At 43.7% G+C, this 21,578-nt stretch overlaps 1 protein-coding gene and 1 long non-coding RNA gene across 2 annotated transcripts in view; both read right to left on the bottom strand.

Moving 5' to 3' along the window:
- Positions 1-21,578, bottom strand: part of LOC142210868 (uncharacterized) — an 892,280-nt gene that overhangs the window by 526,663 nt on the left and 344,039 nt on the right. The gene's annotated exons all lie outside the window — the stretch shown is intronic.
- On the bottom strand, positions 3,864-13,312 carry AKT1S1 (AKT1 substrate 1). Its single transcript, XM_075280259.1, has 5 exons — positions 13,231-13,312; positions 11,340-11,839; positions 5,315-5,395; positions 4,435-4,583; positions 3,864-4,229 (listed from the first exon to the last, which is right to left on the bottom strand). The coding sequence occupies exons 2-5, from the start codon at positions 11,815-11,817 to the stop codon at positions 4,095-4,097; spliced, it is 843 nt and encodes a 280-aa protein (XP_075136360.1). The 5' UTR covers positions 11,818-11,839; positions 13,231-13,312; the 3' UTR covers positions 3,864-4,094.

Here is a 21,578-nt window from a genome sequence, read left to right as displayed (position 1 = left end):
CTTTAATCATTACAGTGCTGCCGGCAGCCTGGGGCCCCGAGGTTACCGATATGGCCTCTGACCACTATCAGTCTTCATTTTGTAAATGCAAATGCATTTGTCAGGGGCCCAGCGCCTTAACATCCCAATCGGGCCCCTGACCATTGCATCTGCATTGGGAAAATAAGGACTGATATTCGAGGCTCGGGGCCCACCAGGGGATTCACCAGTTCCCCAGTGGGCCAGTCCGACCCTGTGTGGGCCTATTCCACTAGTGCCATTGCCACTTGCGCAAAGAAAGCAACTGCCTTTCCTTTGGTTAAAAAACAAAATCAAAGACTGCTACAAACGGTGGGGTCTCTGATGCTGTTGTCAGAGAAGGGGGAAAAAAGGATAATTTCTTACAGGAATTGGATTTTACTGATCATATGACAGCAAGTGTCTTTATTCTCTCCTTTTTGGTGATGGTTTGTGTTATGCACTTGGTTTTTACATAGAGAAGGGGGGGGGGGCTCCCTTTGGAATTATCTGCCTGTGGGTAAAGAGGTTCCTTATCTAACCAGAGCCTCTCTCTACCTACTTACTGGAGTAGGAGAAACTCCACCTGTCTTATTTGGTAGGTTTCCTGTTCCTGGGGGCAAATCCTCTCTGGCACCGTCATGGACAGAGCTGCTTTAAACATAGTGGCAACAATGCAGTTGCCCCAGGTCCTATGATAGTGGGAGCCCTGTTAGGACAGCAGGATAGTCCTGCATAAGCTGTCCAACCGTCAGGTCATTAAAGAGGACCTTTCACCATAGCCGGGCACAGGCAGTGTTATATACTGCCAGAAAGCTGACAGTGCGCTGAATTCAGCGCACTGTCGGCTTTCCCGATCTGTGCCCGGTGTGAAAAGCTTACGGCCCGGTACCGTAGCTCTTCTATGGTCAGAAGGGCGTTTCTGACCATTAGCCAGAGACGTCCTTCTGCCTCGCGGCGCCAATCGCGCTGTGGAGCCGGGAGTAACGCCCCCTCCCTCTTCTGATAATACTCGTCTATGGACGAGCGCTGTGAGCAGAGGGAGGGGGCGTTCCTCCCGGCTCCACAGCACAGCGCGATTGGCGCCGCGAGGCAGAAGGACGTCTCTGGCTAATGGTCAGAAAAGCCCTTCTGACCATAGAAGAGCTACGGTACCGGGCCGTAAGCTCTTCACACCGTGCACAGATCGGGAAAGCCGACAGTGCGCTGAATTCAGCGCACTGTCAGCTTTCTGGCAGTATATAACACTGCCTGTGCCCGGATATGGTGAAAGGTCCTCTTTAATATGTTTCATAGCCATCTGCTCATTTGCTATACCATTCATTTTCTCTCTTCCCCGGGAGCTGCAGGCGTGATATGACAACATCACTTATATTGCACCTGCATCTCCCTGAAGCCTCCAGACCAGAGATAGCAGGGGAAAGGAGAGGATTACTATTTTTGTGTGGTAGGAGAGGGACAAACTGTGGGTACAGTTGCAGGGGACCTTTAACACTCTCCCTGCCATCTGGCCCGGGTGGCACTTTAGTTGCAGAGGATGTATGTAATAAGTCATTGCTACTAATGCCGAGAACCTCATCTTTAAAATTATATCAAGATCATCATGAAAGAACTTACAGATCTAGAATGATTCGCTGGTGAAAATGTTCAGCATTCATTGAGATCACAATATAGATCTCAATGCTCGACAGCGTATTTAACAGCAAATCGCTCCACATCCGTAAGGGATATCATGAAATGAGATTCTCATCTTTAAAATGAATCTAAGTTTATCTTCATAGCCCTAACAGATCCTGACATTTAGGGCTGTAAAATGTCCTCCTCACTCCTGCTTAAGGCAGCATCTTTATGCTCTGCTAAGAACTACAGAGACAATGATAAATCATAATTGTCTATACATAACCTGCAACGTAACCTCAGAGGGAGAGTCACAAAGGGAGGAGGTAATACCCCTCTGAACATACCCATGAAGTCATTGGCGCTGTGACCGATATTTATCATTGAAGTTACAGCCCCAAAAGATTTGCACCAAATGCTTACACAACACAGAGTCATCATTAAAGTTTACTTTTGACCTTGTCCCGGTCCTTACCTGATCTTTATAGAGAGATGGAGAACCACATAGATTGGGGGAGTTTATCAACCAATTCATTCCTTGGCATAGAGGGTACAAATGTAACACCTCTTGTGCCAATGCAGCACCACATTGTTCCTTCTATGCTCAGCTCACCACTTTGAGTAGTAAGAACAGGTTAGAAACACTTTGACCCAACAAGTTACCAAGTTTCCTAACTAGTGATTTCAATTCAGGAACACAATAGTACACCTGAGGCTGGAGCTTAATTCCACTGTATCCCTCACTAGTTAGAGCCTTAGCATATGTTACTCCACACATCTGTACACCAACCAGTCTTACTATTAGACATTGTGTAGAGATGACGGTAGCAGTTTTTTTTAGCACATGCTCACTGCTGACTTTCCATGTAGAGTTGAGCCATATTTCTGAACCCCCCCCCCCCCCCCCCTATTTTCAATGAAAATACACACGGTTCTGAATCTTCTGTTAAGGGAAGAGTTTTTACCCCATGATCACACTTACATTTGTAGATATTAAAGGGAGTCTGAGCAGTAAATTTGTCAAGCCCTAATCACTGTACCATGTAGAGAATTCTACAGTTTCCAAGTATCTCCACAGCATTGTGGTCCTATTTTTTTTTATGCAAGAAACTGTTGCTTGGTGGGAGTCTAGAGCTGAAACTAAAGTCCATGCCTCATTTGAATAGAGCAATATACATGAAGTGACTCAAGCTGAACAGGAATATTTGGGAATTGTAGAATCAGGTACTGCGATTAGTTTTATAACCAGTTTATTGTCAGACTCCCTTTAAATGGTCAAGTTACAATAAGTAGTCACTCCTCCCTACACCTGTGAGAATTACCACAAAGACTTGGAGCCACCATCCAACCTTTAGTATCAAAAAGGTGTGAAGACAGGACAACAGTCCAAGTGGCACCATGTGTAGAACATACCTTGAGACCCAAAAAAGGGACAAGGCAACTATACAGATTGATTTGAGGACTTCTTCCAGGATTTGTCTCAAGTATGCTTGGAAGCTTTGCAGACGGATGGGAAAGATCTCCTGGCGTTGACAATACTAACTAATGTAGGAAGGTTGACCTGAGGATTGAGAAATGTGTATCTAGGTTTTCCCTACCAAGGCAAAGAGTATGCATATGTGCACCATGAACAAGGACAAATGTTCTATTAAAATGTCTACAACTTTAAGTATGGCTTGTTCATGGGAAGCACAAGAAATAGGATGTTAAAGGCTGGCATAGAAACCATGGAATATGGTCATATAGTATGCAGAATGGCCCCATCTCAGTGCATATTAAAGGGGTTGTCTGGGATAGAGTCCTTGGAGGGTTTTTTTTTTTAAAAGTCCGTGGTTTGTTTACCACCAGGTCCAATTCTGTCTCACCCTAGTGCCTGGTGGCCACAAGAGGTTACTAGTGCATCTAGGCCTTGGAGACTGAATTGACACTGGTGTCTGGGACAGTGAAGAATGCATTAACTTTTATCTCCACAGGGGTTGTCTAATTCATGAATATCCCCACAAAAAAAAAAAAAAAAACACAGTAGAAGGGTGTCTAGTGGAGGATGTAGTCTGTCCTGTTTAAGAAAATACCTACAGACACTTTACTATAACAAGGACTTATTTCATTGTTACAGTAACTACTCACTCTAGCACCAATAGGACGATAGGCACTGGATTACTGCACCCTTCATTAGATTCCAGATTGAAGGAATTGAATATTGCATTTGTTGGCTTAAAAACCAAAGAACACATTTTTGTATTCCTCTTTTTATTGAGGTGTAGTTAAAAAAGTTGGGTAAAATTCTCGAATTGAAATAAAACTTTGAAATTTGACCAAAAAAAAAAATTTAAAAGGACATATTAAAATTCATTTTTCCACATTAGGTAGGGAACCAGTCAGCCTCCTAGCGGGTCGGCAGTTGCACAGAGCTTCATCTGCTGATTTGTATTTTGACACAAGAGTCCTTAGTGTTCAGGCTAGTGGTCAGATGAAGCCACTTAATACTTCCTGTATGTTGCTTGGAAGTCACCTGTGTTCAAGCGAGGACGAGGAAGGTCACCAAATGGCTGTGTGGTGTCATGAGCCAAGGCTCTCATACTAGCAGCAATTCTGTCCAGGTTTGGGGAAGGAAACTGCAGACAGAGGTAAAAGAATTTTAGTGTACAATAGTAAAATTTGTTGGGCAATGCACTATGACAACCATGTCTGCATTTTTTTTTTTGCACATGGCAAGCAATCACAAACAGTCTAGTCAGACAACCTTCTGCTGGAGGTGAAGAGCGCATCTGTTATGCCTGGCTAAGGAGTAGCTATTACAAAGCAAGTCTTAATCCTCACCTTGCCATCTTCATCATCTGAAGACTTATTAGCCTGCCTCTTCTCCTTGAAGTCCCACACAGGTACAGTTACTGGGAGAGACTTTGCATACTGCTGGAGGTTGCGCTGGGGAAGAGGTTGTCCTGGAGCATCTTCAGTCAAGCTGCCATCTGTAAGAAGATAGATGTCTGTTGGATTCTGTGGCCAATAAGAGGCTACCCCTCTGATGGGGATAAGATTTAACAGGACAGACTCAATAGACAACTGCCTACCTGAAACCCCTGCACAGGGGAAAGGAGGGAGAAAAAAAACAAAAAAAAAAAAAAAAAAAAAAAAAAAACCACCACACCCCTGAGCACTCGGGCAAGAGGTCAGCTATGTTTCTGTATGAAGATCACCCAGTACGCCAGGAGTGAGCATTTTACTTGTTTCCAGACACTTTAGTTCTATAGGACCCAAAGTTTGACAGGAGTGCTACATGACACACCTAAGACTGTCACGCATAGAGCATGTCAGTCACTTTCATTGATATTAGATACAAGGGGATTTTCACTCAAATAGCTCAAGAAACATGCAAGAGATTGACCTGCACTGATGAAAGTCATGGACTTTAGAAAGCCCTCATCTATGTCGCCCTCCATACTTTGACTTACAGCCCATCAAGATATTCTATTGTGAGCTTTATTGTGCCCTAAGAGCGGGAGGGAAACCAGCTTGTTAAGAGAAGACATTAGGGTTTCTTATAATTGCCTGTAGAGAGTGCCCATTTAAGCAGACAGGTTTATAGTGGCTCCTTGAAATAGTGTATTGGGGTGTGAGGGCCACATTCTGTAAGCAACCCGAGTCACATTTTCAGAAGGTACACATCTCTTAATTTTGGGTCAATAAAGTAAAGGCTTACCATCAGTACTCTCTTCCTGATCAGACTCAAAGAAAGGCTCACAGTCTTGGCTATTTGAATCTTCATCCATCACAAACAGCCCTGGAAGGACAAAAAAAAAAAAAAAATTCACACAATTGTATATAGTTGGATGATCCAACAGTGCCACCTAGTGGACTGTTAGAAGTCATGCAGTAACAGCAGGTTGTCACATGATTAGACAGATTTGAACAAGAAGGACAGGTAGAAAGACCTGTATCGTCACAAGGACTCAATGACTTGAGACATTCTCCAACCTAGTCTTGTTACTAAAAACCTGTAGTGTTGTCTGCCAACTGAAATGCCAAGTCCACAATGCACCAGAGCAAGGAAGATGGACCGGAGAAGACTTCTCTAGTGCAAATACTGTGGAACTCTAGAAAGTCATTTCAGCAGTTGTATCAGTAAAGTGCACAATATTTTACCAGTGCATAGAAGGAGCAAATAAGTGATCTGTAGACAGCCCCATTCACAACCTTGAATTGTTGGCAAGGACCACTCCACTAATTCTGGTACAGCAATTTCCCCCTCTAGTCCCCACTTATCTTGAGAATTACCATATCCATGATTGAATACAGGCTAGAGTGATGCTTTGAGGTTTTTTTTTTTTTTTTTAAAGACTTGCGCTTCCCCATTCATTAGGAGAATTTGATGGCCGTTGGGGGCAGGATAGTAACAGTTCACTTAAACACTCCTTGTGAATGAAGTGCTATTACTCCATTCACTTATATGGTACTGCTGCAGATTAGAACCCTGGCAGCCCCATAGAAGTGAATGGAAAGGTGGCCATACAAGCACTGCAGTCAGAAGTAGGCTTTAGAGGGACATATGCACCCCAGAAATCAGATATTTACCCTCAGTGGGTTGTATGGGGAATAACAGGACCCCCTTTAGGGTTTATGAATTAGCCATAGCTAGAATATATAGGAGGGGGAGTGGGGTCTGCCACCAATGATTACCTTGAACCAGAAGAAAAAAAAAAAAAAAGCCGACCCTAGTGTAGTAAATTCAGCACAAGTATGAGTAAAGGTAAGCAAATGGAAAGCTGCTCACCTTAGGGGGTTGTGTAGGACACAACAACCCCAACAATTAAAAAGATGTTAGAAACCGAGAGGGAAGCAGCTGGAAGAAACGTAGAGGCGTCAGACTGGGACCAAACTCTTCCAGGCCAAAAACTTCAGGCTGAACTCGGAACCACTAAGACTCCTAGCTGCTCTGGGAAGGTGATTTATTGCACTTGATAAAGGGCCTAAGTGCCTAACACCTTGTGCCTTAATAAACATATTGTTATCCAATTGGGTGAGCGCTTCTCCTTGCCAAACCTTCTGAAGATTCTGGTCCTAGTCTCTTGAACCAGAATAGTCAGCTGCCTGGTTTTTGTACATGTGGTTTGAGGGCTATAGCCTTCTTTGGGATATTGAAATAAGTCTTTAGCGAGACCTTAGTTTTATTTTTACCAAGCTTATTCTAATATTTGACCAGTTTCACATTACCTTTTTGGTATGCATCTTATGTCGACAGTAGTGATGCTGAGGCAGGGCTAGTACATATGTGGCAGTGTCTTTAACCCACTTTTCACAAATTGAGCCCCCCCCCCCCCATAAGGTCAAGTATTTTAACTTACAGATTTCTCCTGTAACCAAGGCTGATATTTTTAGCTCCAGTTAGAGGAATGCAGTCTTTCATCTTACTACAGGCTGATCTGGGTCCTCTAGGACCCAGCAGTTCATGGAGTTCCTGGCCCCTTGCAGTCATGTGGGGCTGGAAGTGAACTTGCATCATCGCGGCTCCCATAGTTCTGTACACAGCTATAAGGCGGGGATGATAACCCATCCCTACTGGTGTGGTAATAGACAGCCCTCTATTACCATTTAGCAGCTGTTTACCCTAGCAAGAACACCTTACCACTGCCAGGGCAAATTAACGCATGTGGTTTTCCACAAAATCCATTTCTTGGCCAATTACAAACAGATTAATTAAATCCATAGCCTAGGTCCTAGATGAGATTGGTAGGTCTGACATCAAGGACCCCCACCACATATTGCAGAGGCTGTACTTGTATTGCCGCTCATCCCTATTAATGTAATGGAACTGAGCTGTGCCTACCATTACCGATGAGATATCACAAGAGTGTTTTGAAGTGGTTCCCCAGCCAGAAAATACATTGAGATTTGTCAGGAGTTAGGCATTTTGCCATACTAGCCTTTACCCCAAACCTACGCTTTTAGTTGTGACACTATTGTCCCCATCCAGTTAAGGGCAGTAAACTGCTCTCCCTGCACACAGAAGGAGCCATACAGCCTAAATATACAATAACCTGAGCTAAGTGGGGTAGGGGGAACAGCTGAGTTGTGTTCCTCACTTATGCACCTTTGTACTGCTGGGAAATTCAATAATGACAAAGTTACCATTGTTTTTACTGAACATCTGCAGTAATGTACGAGAGCCCCTTATCAGTAGACCTACATCTACCACAAGATGCATACAGCCTCTTGTATAACATTAAGCCTCATTGACTAAATGAAGTCTCCTGTAATCTGCACAAGCACCTTAAACTGGATTTCTCTATTAGGAGCTGACAGAACCAATCCAGACAGCATTGTACTGGCTCATACACCTTCATATGTTGACACCAGTCTACTGAGCAGCACTTTGGTTCACAGCATGCCCAGGAGAGAAGCAAGTTCACCACAGATCTCATAGGCCAGTGCTAACCAGGAGTTTCTATGGTGGGCCGCAAGTCTGGTTACTTCAAGCACTGCTAGGACATGTCTAACAGCACAAGCTGAAAACCTTCCTTCCCTTTACCATAGTCAACTTCCTGTCTGTAGTTTCACTGCCGTGTATTAGAGCGAGTCACAAGAGACTGCACAAGTTATCTTTACAACAGTGACTGTAGACCACTACTACATATAAGGCACTTAGACAATTGTACAAGTATCAATTTCTTGTCCTACTATATTGAAGTGGGCCAGGAATGCCAAGTGGAAACTACAAGCCATATTCAAGTAACTAATAGCCAGTTACACCAAGCCAGTGTCCCAACAATAAGTTATATGGATAATATAAGGTGTTGAACAGACAGTATACAGTCTTAGTTGAGTAAGCTGTCTGGCCTTGACATCCCATCAAGCCTTTATCGGAGGTGTCAAGGGTTAACCACCATTAAAAAGGCTGCCCAAGATTATAATATGGATTGTTATGATCTCTTCATTACTCACCAGTGCCACAAACTATAGAGTAGGCCAGGGGTGGGCAATTAATATTCCCATGGGGCCACATGAGAAATTGTAATGTTCTAGAGGGCCATGTGCACTGTGGCAAATTTAACTCCACCCATTCTCAATCATTTTTCCATGTGCCCCACAAAGTAAAATCCTCCTACAGTCACCCTAACATACGCCCCACATTATAACGTTTCCCTCCAAATGTCCCACAGTATTAAGTCCCTCTCCTGGTGCCCCAGTATAAACCAGCAGAAACTAGAGGGGGACATTAAACTGGTGGCAACTAGAGACAGACATGTCCCCTCCAGCTACCCCCCATGGTTTAATATCCTCCTCTAGCTGCCCCAGTTTAATGTCACCCACCATCTGCCCCCTAGTTTAATGTCCCCCCCTACATGTGCATTAAGTTTACCTGCCCCCCCTCCCCCTATCACTCACACATGCTGTCTCTTCTCTTTATCATCCAGCAGCCCCCATTGCCAGCAGCTTGCATCAAGCACACAGTCCCATGTGACTGCCCACTAACGAGTCATAGCCCATCCTGGTTATAGGCTGTGATGACATCACCACAGGTCCTTGGAAAAAAAAAAAAAAAAAACCCGACTAGCATTGTGGGCTGGATAGAAACAGTCAGATGGATGTGGCTCACGGGCCGTATGTTGCCCAGGTCTGGAGTAGGCCATAAATGGGACTAAGCTGCTGCATAACCAACATGTCACTAGCCTAGAGAGTAAGTGTCAATGGTCACAATAGTATTTAAGGGATGTTACATTACATGATAGTCCCTGTATAAACAGCTATAAAGATGAAATCTATAGGCTCACAGCAGATACTTGTAGTGAAATATATATGAAACATAGGGTCTGGTGCATTACTAGGCTGAGTGCCCATGTGTTTGTGCTGCATTACTAGAAGACACAAGAGGCAGATCTATAGCTTTCTATACACTGGTAAAATTTGTTAAGTCTTGGTACATTGCTTTTTTTTTTGCACAAAAATTTGACTTTGCACATGTCTCCAACATTGCCAGAAGGTGGATAAGTCAGGGTGTGGCATAGCCTCACTATATACACTGATTATGGCAGATGTTGGGTCTTTAACCCAACTATCATAATGATGTGTATGATAGACACCATGATAGTACAGAGGACCTCTCACCTCCTGGGGAACATGTGGTTTTATACACTGCTAGAAAGCTGATGTACACTGAATACAGTGTACTATTGACTTTCCTGTTCTGTGCCCTGGGTGAAGAGCTATTAGTGCTGGCACCGTAGCTCTTCACTGTCAGAAGGGCGTTCCTCTCTGCTCAGTGTCATGCCTGGGCAGTAAGGAATGCTCCCTCTCACAGTACAGCATAATCAACGCTAATGTGAGGGAGGGCATTCCTGACTGACAGAAACACCCTTCTGACAGTGAAGAGCTATGGTACCGATACAGTATGTGAAAGCCAACAGTACATCAAATTCAGCGCACTGTCTGCTTTCTAGTGGTGTATTACACTGCATGTACCCCAGGAGGGTTAAATATGGCAGTCATTATCTCTGAAATGAGTTTAAAAACCTCCAGAGTGGTATGAATATACATCTGGCCCCAGAAGAAGATTATGTAGAAATATAAAGCCATGTTGTCAGTATGGCAACTCCAAGAATTCTCTCAGTTTTAAGACTATATACGGTTTGTATTGCTATACAAAAAATAAAACCCAGAAGTGGAACAAATGCAGTTTTGACACCAGATTGAGTTTTCCTGCCTTCCAGTACATTGTATGGAATATTAAGAGGGTTGTCCAGAAAACAAAAAAAACGGCATTGGGCTGGAGCTGCTTATTGCTAATTTGTCTCAGCAATCTGACCAGAGGGCCTGAATGTCATTACCTGTGAGGCTTACTGAGGCTGCTGATTGGCCTCAGCAGTCATGTGACTACTGAGGCCAGTCAGCAGCTTCAGCACAGTGCTGGGAGAGCAAATGAACTGGGGTCTGTGGGTCAAAGGAGCTAAAGGGATAGGCAAGTATTTTATTAGTTATTTCAGCCCCCCCAGTGTATCACAACTGTAAAAGTTTAGCCTGGACAACCCCTTTAATAGTACTATTATGAATTATAAAAGTGAATCCCAAGATGGCCGTGTGGAAAAGTTACACCTTTTGGAAGGCATGGAGTAAAAACCAAAAGTCAAGTGGATCAGTGGGAAGGGGAGTTAGACTGCATAGCAACATGTTCTACTTGTTTCTGCATCTCATCTGTATGCCTCCAGCCAATACAACCAGGTTCAGTTTAATGTCTATTCACATATAGGAGACATGTATCGCACCATGTGCAAGACATTACTGCATTTAGAAACCAAATTAAGTTCAATAACATGACCCACAACCATCCAGAGTAATGTCACCACTCTAGTGTATTATGTACATCTTTCTGTAGCACAGGAGAGTCCAGTGTGTATTTGTACTTTATGGTAATAAAAGCCAAGGCACAAACCACTGCAAGGTGTTGCAATCTGTTCATTCATAACATCAGCCATAAACAAGACAGTCAGCACCTCATTTGTGCCTGCCATTGTTAGAGCTCCACATGACCTGTTTGCACTGGCTGAATACACACTTGTCTGGAGAGATAAAGTAATGATCTTTAAGGTGGATTGGGCAAGCTTGACTTCTACACAAACCCACTTTAACTGGCTACCTGAAGTCTTGCATGTAGCTTATAGGATCTTTCTAGAATGTTCTCAAACCACCATGTACACTGCTAAAGAACCTGGCTCCCGGCATAAGCCCCTCACCTGTCGAGTCACTAGGATTGCTGTCAGGAGCCTTATGCACACTGCTTTCCTTGTAGTCATAGTCCTCTTCATCAGGGGTGTCAAGTTGTGGGACCTGCTCAGGAATCTGACTTGGAGGCCCCACTTTAGCCTTTTCATTGTCCTCAGCCACAGAAAAGCCTTCTTTCCCATATATAGAAGGGTAGCTCTTGGAGTAAGAGTTTTGCTTGGCCCCAGCAGTCTCTTTGGTTGCCTTGATGATGGCCATTGGGCTGGTAAAAACAGTGGTTTTGTGCACCACAGCAATGTCATCAATGTATCTGTTTGTGGCCTCCAGAAGCACACCACTACCATGAACGGTGAGGTCGCAGTTAGTGAGCGCCTTAGACTTGTATGCTGTGATGAGCACAATGTCATTTCCAGTCTGTCTACGATAATGATCGGCAGCATTTATTAAGACCTCCCAGGCCTCCTTGTGGTTGTCAGCCATGTCAGTCATGATGGAGAGAGATGTTTACAGCCTGAAAAAGAACAAAAGTCAATTTAAAAATATTCATACAATAATTTAATAGAAAAATTTGGCCATATATTGTCTGATTTTTTTTATTTTTTTTTTTAAACAAATGTTTGCCACTAGAAAGGCCCAGTTAAGTCCCCCCCCCCCCCAGATACATACTGTAGTCCATCCTCATTCAGGACAAGCATCCTCAGTCTCTTAACCATAGCAGTCTATCAGATCAGTTCCATGTACTCAGGCATATGTTACCCTAACAGATCAGGTGCAGCAGATATATGGAGCCCAGTGCACCTGGGAAGTGTAGTTTTCACTAGCAGGTCTGGCAGCCAGTCACATGCTCCATAGCAAGAAGTGCCCATTACAGTCTGTGTAAGCTGAAAACATAATGGTCTTACGCAGCTTCAGATGCCATGGTCATGTGACAACACCGATGCACAGCTCGTTACAGTCGTCTCATAACGAGCCGAGCACCTGTGTGACCTGATCACATGCCCATGGACTGCTTTATATACTGGATAAGTTAGAGCTCTCCTTTAGAGAATTATAAGCCTTGTACTCTGGAATAATGAATAGAGTTGACACCACCCCCCATCATCTTATTAAGTCTTGCAGTAGAAGTTTTTATATCACCCCCAGCACTTCAGGGCCTGCTCAGCCATGATACACACCTGACTACCTGGGAGATCACCATGACAGTACTGTGTATGGTGCAGTTAATGGGACCTTTACAACTGTCATATACCCTACAGCTTGAAGAAGTTCTGCCCTTTCTATATCTCAGGGGCAGGAGCCTTATTCATAGATCCAGAACTCTCCACAGCTGAGGATTTGTTACAACTCTCCAGGCTGGAAACTTGAGGCCACCACAGAACATATTCCAAGCTGGTATTTCCTGCACAGCACTTAGAGGGCAAGAGCAATGGATTAGTGTTCAAGACTCATGAGTGGCCAATGATCGAGATAAACCTCAGCCATACACTAACACAGCAGAGATTACATCAGACTGAGTCTAGCGCTCGCTGGCATCAGCCATGTCAGTCTGACGAAGAGGCTGGAGGTCTCTCCCAAGCAGAGAATGATGTGAGCAGCCCCTCATATGCTGGGGGCCCTTTAAGAGGTATAGCAGTAACTTCTACTTACAGAGACAGACAGCACAAACAAGTCATGTAGAGCGGCAGAACCACAGATCCCAGCAGGTTTAGTATAACTTGTAGGAAATGCTGGGAGTTGTAGTCCCACCGTGCTTACCAGGGAACTGGACAGTGGGAAGAAGCTGAGTAGACAGGGCTGTAAGTAGAAGCAGTCGGCCTGCCCTGGTATACAGAGCCACAGGGGACATGCAAGAAATCAGATACAAGAAGACATAGGACACAGTTCCCAGAACATGCTTGTTACCTGCAGCCGATAACCAAACCGAGCACCCCTGGGGTCGCAGAACCACAAGCGTCACCACCGTGCTATCCCCCTGCCCGCCCACCACCCTTTATAGCTCCTAACCCCGCCTCTTGTCATCAGATCCACGCCCACTGCCCTTACGTGCCAGTGTCCAAAATGGCTTTACCCTCACCACAATTTCAGAAGACGTTTTCTATCAGTTATAATGAAGTTGAGAACACTTCTGAGAAGTCGCCGCTTCTCGCCGTTAGGTCAGTGACAAGCTGGATTGGTATAACGTGGGCACAGCCGTTTGCTAAGACAATCATTTGCCGTTAGTAAAGATGGCGGTTGGTGGTGTGCGGCTCCTCAGTGTAGGAGGCTGGTGACACTGGCCACGCCCCCCAGTTTGTTTATTTCATAGCGCAGTTTGCTAATATGGATCCAGACGGTCCCATAGGACACGTGTTTTGAAAGGCACCTAGGGTATAATAAAGCAGTGTACACACCAGAGGCCGACAGGACTGATAGCGCAGCAGACAAGCACTTACTGATCAACAGCTGAGGTGGAGGCAGACACCTGAGGAAAAACCCTTTAAGGCCAGGACCCCACGTGCTGAATGGATAGGATTCTTGCCACTTTCATTCACACATTGCAGAAAAAAATCTGCCCGTGGAAATGCCGCAATTTCAAAAACGCTAGTGTGTTTGCAAATCACAGCTTGTCATTTATACCTACGGAAGTGCTGACGTATACGTGTAGGTATAATAGATGCAGAATGTCCGCAGAGGAAAACTTTGCAGATTTTCCATGAAAAACTTGATGTGTTTACGCCTCTTTTTTTTTTTGCAGCAGCAGCATTTTTTGCAGCAATTCGCTGCATGAGGCCTTAACCTTAAGCAGTTATGGTGGTCTATCTGCAGGGGTATGACACCCTGGACCCCTGCTGTTCACCTGTACCAAATCAGCATGTCTCTGGCTATACAAACTGTAGTGATAAGTGTAGGTACTGAAGTCTATGGGACAACGCTGCAGCTGGTACAGTGAGTGAGCAGCATGGCTTGCAGCCATCAGTTACTGTCCATTATTTTGTATCTGTTTATTTCTGCGCATGCTCAGAAAGCAGAAACAAAAAAAAACGGACACTAACTGATGCTAGTGTGTCTGTTTTTTTAATTGATCCATTAAATGGATCAGTTAAAAAAAGGACACATTAACATTAGTTACTCTAGGTTCACACTAACGTTCGGCAGTCCGTTTTCAGGTTTCCGACTTCTGCATGCAGAAGACGGAAACCTGTCAGACTGGGTCCAGTCGTGAGCGGCGGTGAGCGTTTTATGCTCTCTGCCGTGAAACCGTTTTTTTTAAATCGGACACAGAGTACTGCATGTCCGACTCTGTGTCCGGTTTAAAAAAAACGGTTTTGCGGCAGAGAGCATAAAACACCGGCGCTCATGGCTGGACATCTTTCAAACCCATTCAAATGAATGGGTTTGAAACATGCTGGCAGGTTTCCGTCTCCTGCCTCTGTTTTGTGCAAGAAACGGAAATCTGCAGAACGGAGACCAGGCGCAGATGTGAACGAGCCCTTAGTGGTCGTTAATGTCTGTTATGATAGGTGTCCGTATTTTTTTTTTTTTTTTAAAGGACACCTTCATAACGGAATGTGAACCCTGCCTAAGGCCTCACATTGTGGAAACAAAGCTTTTTTTGTTTCAGATTTTGCTGTGGTTTTTGAACCAAAGCCAAGAATGGCTAGAAAAGAAATGGGAAATATGTAAGAAGTGCTTATACGTCTAACTTCTGCTCAATCCACTCCTGGTTTTAGCTAAAAAAACCACAACAAAATTTGCAACCAAAAAAGCTGCGTGTCTGCAACGTGGGGCCTCAGCCTAAGGATATGTACAAAAGGAATAAATAGGAAGCCCCCATACTCCTCCTCCCTTCTCATAATCAACTCGTTACTTTGGCTCAAAAAATCACAGTGAAATCTGCAACAAAATAGGTTTTCTGCAAAGTGGGGCCTTGCCTAAATGAGGGTAACTACAAATACCCTAATAAGCAATAGGCCTTCTGAGTGCCATGGATCCCAGATATTGTGTGTTAGGCAATTGGTCCAAGTTCTCCCCTAAAAGCTCTGATTTATGCAGGAAGACATGATATGTGTAATGGAACCTTACAAACCAAATTTTGCACATTCTTATGCATGAGGCATAAGAGAGTCACTCCTGTCTGATGTTGAATTTCTGTGATATCCCACCAGGATTTCTGATAATGCTGTTATCGATAGAAATAAGGCTAGGTTCATACGGTGACTTTGGCCACGAACTGTTGCACGACCATAAGATCAACATGTCGCCCTGTAACTCCTTTACTCATGTTAGTGAATAGAGTTGGATTACGACCCTGAGGGTGCTGCTACAGTTACAAAAAAAGTCGAGCAATGTTGACTTTTTGCAACTAGAAGTCGTGATCGCAACACCATCAGGCGTGCAGTGTAACTCACATCACCAACATGAGTGACGGCCTCGCAGGGCAATGCAGCAATCTTTGGTCACAATCTAGATGTGCATGTTTATTGAAGAGTAAGGCTACAGTCACACAGTGAATACTGGCTGTGTGACATTGTTATTTTTTTTTTAACGAACGTTACATAGGAACACAGCTATTCACATGACCATCCCAGGCCGTCAAAATATATAGGTCATATCCTATTTTCTCCATTTTCATAGATCCCCCCCCATACACTGATGTATGGGGGATCTGTGAAAATGAGTGCCCCTTGGGTGCACCTCTTTTTTGAGAATCTAGCCTATGGCAGGATTGTTGTATGGCTTCAGGTAATTACAAGTTATACCCTATCCAGTGAATAGGAGATAACTGTCTGGTATGGGGAGGTCCGAGTACTGGGACCCCATAAGAACAGGTGTCTTGTATCCTGCTCCATCAATGGAGCTGCACACTGCTTATCCACAATTCATTTTTAATATTGTTTGACATGACAGGCTTGTTTACTCTACCCTTAGAATACAATTATTCATTTTTAAAAAGGCACCAGTTATAAGTTTGTAACGTCTCTGCCTGTTCGGGTCTCTGCGCCACCCTCCACTAGCATGCTACAACGCCATAGGCATATTCAAATTGAATCTGCTGGAATGCTTAGAGTTTTTTATTGCTCTATGTGAACACTGCTTTATTACCTCTCCTCTGTAATTGAATTTCCACCACATCCATCTCCTGCACCTTGTTTCCCTCTGTTCATCAAATAGTTAATTGTAGTCCTGCCTGTGTGAATGAGAGCCTGTCTGCCAATCAAGTCTAGGGTGGGTTCTGGACTTCCTATAAACAGGTCATCAGCCCACACAGGTTTACTGGCTATTTTGACTGTGTCCTGTGGCTTTGTCCTCGCTAGCTTCCTACTTCTCTTCCTATTGTATTACTGACCTCTGACTTTTGCCTTCCCTTGTGACTACTCATTTGGATTACAATTTTGTACTGCTTTGTCTCTCTGGCTTTGACCCTTGGCTTGCTGACTCCTCTTCTGTGTTGTTTGTCTTGTCTGGATCACCACCCAGTTGCTCCTTTCATTAGGGCAGTTGTGACAATTAGGTAGGGACAGGGGTTGGTCGAGTTTAGGGCTTACTGTCTCTGCCTTTCCCTTCCATTTTTCCAGCAGCAGCAGCACTAGGGAATTGCACAACTAGCAACCCCCTTACAAAATTATAAAGTGCAGTGCAAAAAAAAAACCCAAGGAAAATTGGCACAATTTACGCCGAAAAAAGCCCAACTTCATTACTTTTTCAAGTAAGCCACTAATTTATCTCATCAAGTTATCATAACAGGCTTTTTTTTTTTGTATAAAACCATTGTTTTTTGCAATATAATAGCCATGTGTGTCTAAAAACCTTGGGCAAGCACCTTTCCCACAAAAGGGTAATTTTCTGAGTGTTTTAAATATTAAATGCCTAAAGGCGAGTGGCAGTTAAATTCAGAGATTGTATTCACTGCTTAACATCCATTTTTCCATAGACATACAGATCATGTTCACTTTGGCATAACTTCAGCTGTGTTTGCCTTAGGCTAGGTTCACATCTGCAGCATACTCACAGAAGCAGGAATCAAACTAAGACTAAAGCCCAAAGTAGCGAGTCACAGCGAAAAAGCGCTGCAGGAAATACCATGGCAGAAACGCATTGTGGTTTTTGCCTCAACTCTTTACACAGAAAGTCTGTAGAGTTTTCCTCTGCGGACTTTCTGCTTCAACTATACGAATTAAGACAGCGTTTCCTTACATATAATTGACATGCTGAGATTTTCAAAAACGGTTTTTAAAGTCGCAGTGTCCAGTATCGATATCTTTCTGCAATGTATGGATGGGATTAGCCAGAATCCCATCCACTTTGTAGTGAATGTGAAATGCTGTGATTTTCGCTGTGGCAAAATTGATGCATTTATACTACGTGGGGCCCCAGCCATACTCATTAGATTTTCAGCAGCTAAATTGGCTAAATATAGCTGACTATATGGTATCACAGATACTTATTTGACACACTAGCTAATATAATGAAAAAGAGCAAAAGTATTTAAGGCCCGGTTCACATCTGCGTTCGGTAATCCGTTGGGGGAGGGGAGTCTGCATGGGGACCCCACTGAATGGAATACCGAATGCATTGGCAAGCAGTGAGCTTATGAAAGCACTCGGACCCCATCGACTATAATGGGGTCCGTGTGCTTTCCACACGGTGTTCGCACGGAACATGTGGTCAGAAAAGTACTTCATGATCTACTTTCCTGTCTGCATGTTCAGTGCAGAGACCGCGTGGAAAGCAAACGGACCCCATTAAAGTTTATAGGGTCTGTGTGCTTTCACTGTTCACTGCTTGCCAATGCATTCGGTATTCCATTCAGGGGGTTCCCGAACAGATTACCGAATGCAGATGTGAACCGGGCCTTACACATAAGTTACAGAAAAATGAATATACCAATCATCAAACCATAATCTTTATCATCTACTACATATTAAAATTGGTTTCCTATGATCGATACAAGTATAAATTGTCTCAAACTGTCAACAGACAACAGATGTGGACAAAAACAAACTAGCTCTTAGACTGCGACCCCACATTGCGGAAAAGCAGCTTTTTTTGTTGCAGATTTTGTTCCGGTTTTTCGAGTCAAAGCCAAGAATGGCTACAAAAGGAATGGGAAGTATATAGGAAGCTCTAATACTTCTACCTTCTAGTCAATCCACTCCTGGCTTTGGCTAAAAAAAAAAAAAAAAAAAAACCGCAACAAAATCTGCAACAAAAAAAGCAGTGTTTCTGCAACGAGGGGCCTTAGTGTGATTACTGGTGTAGTCCTAAATATGATACTTCACTAACCAATGAAATATCACATATATAAACATAATCTATGATACTTCCAGCAGATTCATAGATATAAAATGGCTAACTAATGAATTGTATACATTACAGTATTATTAGATCAAACTCAGCCAAGGTTGACAAACATAGTACCCTAGGAGAAACACCAACAGATGTAAGACTCTTGCAATGTGTTGAAAATGTAGAGATGTCTGATATCTCTTTACAGTAAGGCAGAACGTGGCTGCACTTTACCAGTTGGGTGTAGCATTTGTCCTCTAAAGTCTCATAGTATGAGGATATACTTATATGAGGGTTGTAAGAATATAAACATCTGATTTTTTTATGCTGGTCTGCTTTTAAAACTTTCCTCACTGACTGGTTCTGGTTCCCGCCAGCATCTGCTTTGGCAAAGCAGGGACTCTAAGCAGAAACTGCACTGAAAATGTCAGTCTTGATGAGCAAAAGGGTAACAATGTTTAGAACTTTTGACTTTCAGGCTCCATAGCTCACCATCCACTGCAGCTTCAAATGAAAGACTACCATCATTTTATAGACTACTAACCTCTGTCTGCGACTTCGTCGGTTGTTGGCGTCAATGATCCGCCTATATTCAGCAAATTGCTGCCGTCGATGGTTTGCCTACTTCGGCGTTTCAGCAGCTCTTAAGCTGTCCTGCTGCTGAACTTGTTCCTCACGCCGTGCCTGTGATTGTTCCGGCATCTCAGCAGCTCGCTAGGACGCCATATAATGACCATGTTGTTGGCGTTGATAATCCGCCTGCTCCGGCGTTTTGACAGCTGTCAAGCTGGCCTGCCGCTAAACTCGTTGCCGCTAAACTTGCGCTGTGCCGGAGATTGTTCCAGCATCTCAGCAGCTCGCTGGGACACCATATAATGAGCGTGTTGTTGGTGTCAATGATCCCCGTCAGCTCCGCTTGAGGAGAACTCTGTTGACTTCTGACTATGTTCATAGCTGTCGTTGTTTTACAATTTTGCAACAAATTAGATTTTCTTTTTCCCGCCATGTTTAAAAGTAGCAAACTGCCAATTTGGCTAAAAGGTGTTTTTCCATCCAGTGTGTCAACACTGCCTGGAGCAGATCAGATAATATGCAAATGCATGTACAGAATGGACTGAGGGTTAGCTGAGTGTTTACATAGAGAAATAACAGACCTGGCTTTTTGCGTGAATGAGTAACAAACATCCAAATACATAAACTTTCACATTTATAATATTATTAGTAGGGTCATCTTCGCTGGGGGAGAGGGGTGCAGCGGTAGGGGTGAATCGGCCATTATTCCAGAGTTCCCCCTAAATTTTTTTTTTATAATTTAAGCAAAGGCTATACTATGTTGTATTTGTTTCCCATTGGTGAGGGTGTTATATGTGCTGCACTCCATGGTGCTATTTCTTTGCTGGTGAGCCTTGGTCAACAAGAGAGATTGACCAATGAGGTCCTAGTCAAAAAGTTTGAGAAGCTGTGGCCTAGGAGGCATCTGTTCTCTAGTTACGCATGGTTATATACATATTGCTGAAAATTCAAGTGTTTTCAAACTCCACCATGGAGACAAATTGGTCTTGAGCTGTGGTTCACTTCTGTCAAATAGTTTTATATTTCTAGATAAAATCCTTAGAAAGCTCTTTATGGGTGTCTCTTATATCATGGACACAGCTGATTATTTTGAATAAATTACAGGATGTGGTACTTACAGACAGGGACGTAAATAGCAAAGACTGGGACACCTAGCAAGCTTTTGACTTGGGGCCCCATTTGACATAGCACCCCCTTTCCTTGCCCCCACACAGTACAACGTCCCATTTACACACAGTATAATGTCCCATATTGACTTCCATACAATATAATGTCCCATAGTGACCCCTCCACATAGTATAACATTCCACAGTGGCCCCTCCACACATTATAATGTCCTATAGTGGTCCCTCCACACAGTATACTGTCCAATAGTGGCCCCTCTGCACAGTACAATGTCCCATAGTGGCCTGCAAACAATATAATGATCCATAGTGGGCAGGGGTGAACCTGCCCCTTTTGCCGCCCGAGGCGAACAACAGAAATAAATGAGATAATAATCTCAGCGTCATTGCAAAACTAAGGCCTCTTGGAAGGTCGAGCATGATGCTAAAGGGAGCAGCCTATATTGGGTTATTTCACTGGAGTTCTGTCTTCCTATCTACATTAGGGAATATAAAAAACAAAAAAACTTGATAGTCTTCAGTAGTACTTTGATAAAGGAGCCGAAGCGTTCCGAAACATCAGTAATTTGTCATCATTATGAGTTAGCCATTAAAAAGGTATCAACTACTGAAGACTATCAAGTTTTTTTGTTTTTTATATTTCCAACCCACTGGCTAACACGGTACAAGAACGAACATTTTCCTTATACATCAGGGAAGACAGGTTTGCACATTCCAGTTAGCGCCCTCTATTGGTTTGCAACACTGAGGCAGCAGCTGACTTCCTGATTACATCATGGAAGACAGATTTGCATATTCTTCCCATGGTCCCTTGCGAAGTATATGCTAAAGGCTTAATAAGTCTCCACACACCTATATGGTGGTCTCTCCCCAAGGAGTGACAATATCCCCTCAGCCGCAATAGTTATATTCCTATGGCAGGCCTAGGAGCCTTCATAAGGCTGTGGGCTGCTATAGTAACAGGTTAGCTCCTGCGATCTCGCTGTGCGGGAGCTGGCGTGAAGCAGTAATGGTACGGGGCTGGTGGGGATTTTTCATATTTTTGGGGGAGCACATCAAAGTACAATGCCTGGCTATTAGCTCTGGGTCTCTGCTGTAATGTAATCTGCTGCAGAGCAGCTGCCATCTTAAAAGACCCAACACCTGCCGTAATAGCATGTGGATGTTGGGAAATGTTTTTATTAGGTAGCAGTAGGTGAAAAAAAAAAAACAACTATTCACCTAACTCCAGTGCTCTAGTGCCTCCCAGCACGGTCTGGTCCTGTATCTCCGCTGTTTTCTTCCACG

The sequence above is a fragment of the Leptodactylus fuscus genome, chromosome 6 (assembly GCF_031893055.1).
Source record: "Leptodactylus fuscus isolate aLepFus1 chromosome 6, aLepFus1.hap2, whole genome shotgun sequence".
NCBI classification, from domain to species: domain Eukaryota; kingdom Metazoa; phylum Chordata; class Amphibia; order Anura; family Leptodactylidae; genus Leptodactylus; species Leptodactylus fuscus.
This window is presented reverse-complemented; position numbering and strand designations above follow the sequence as displayed.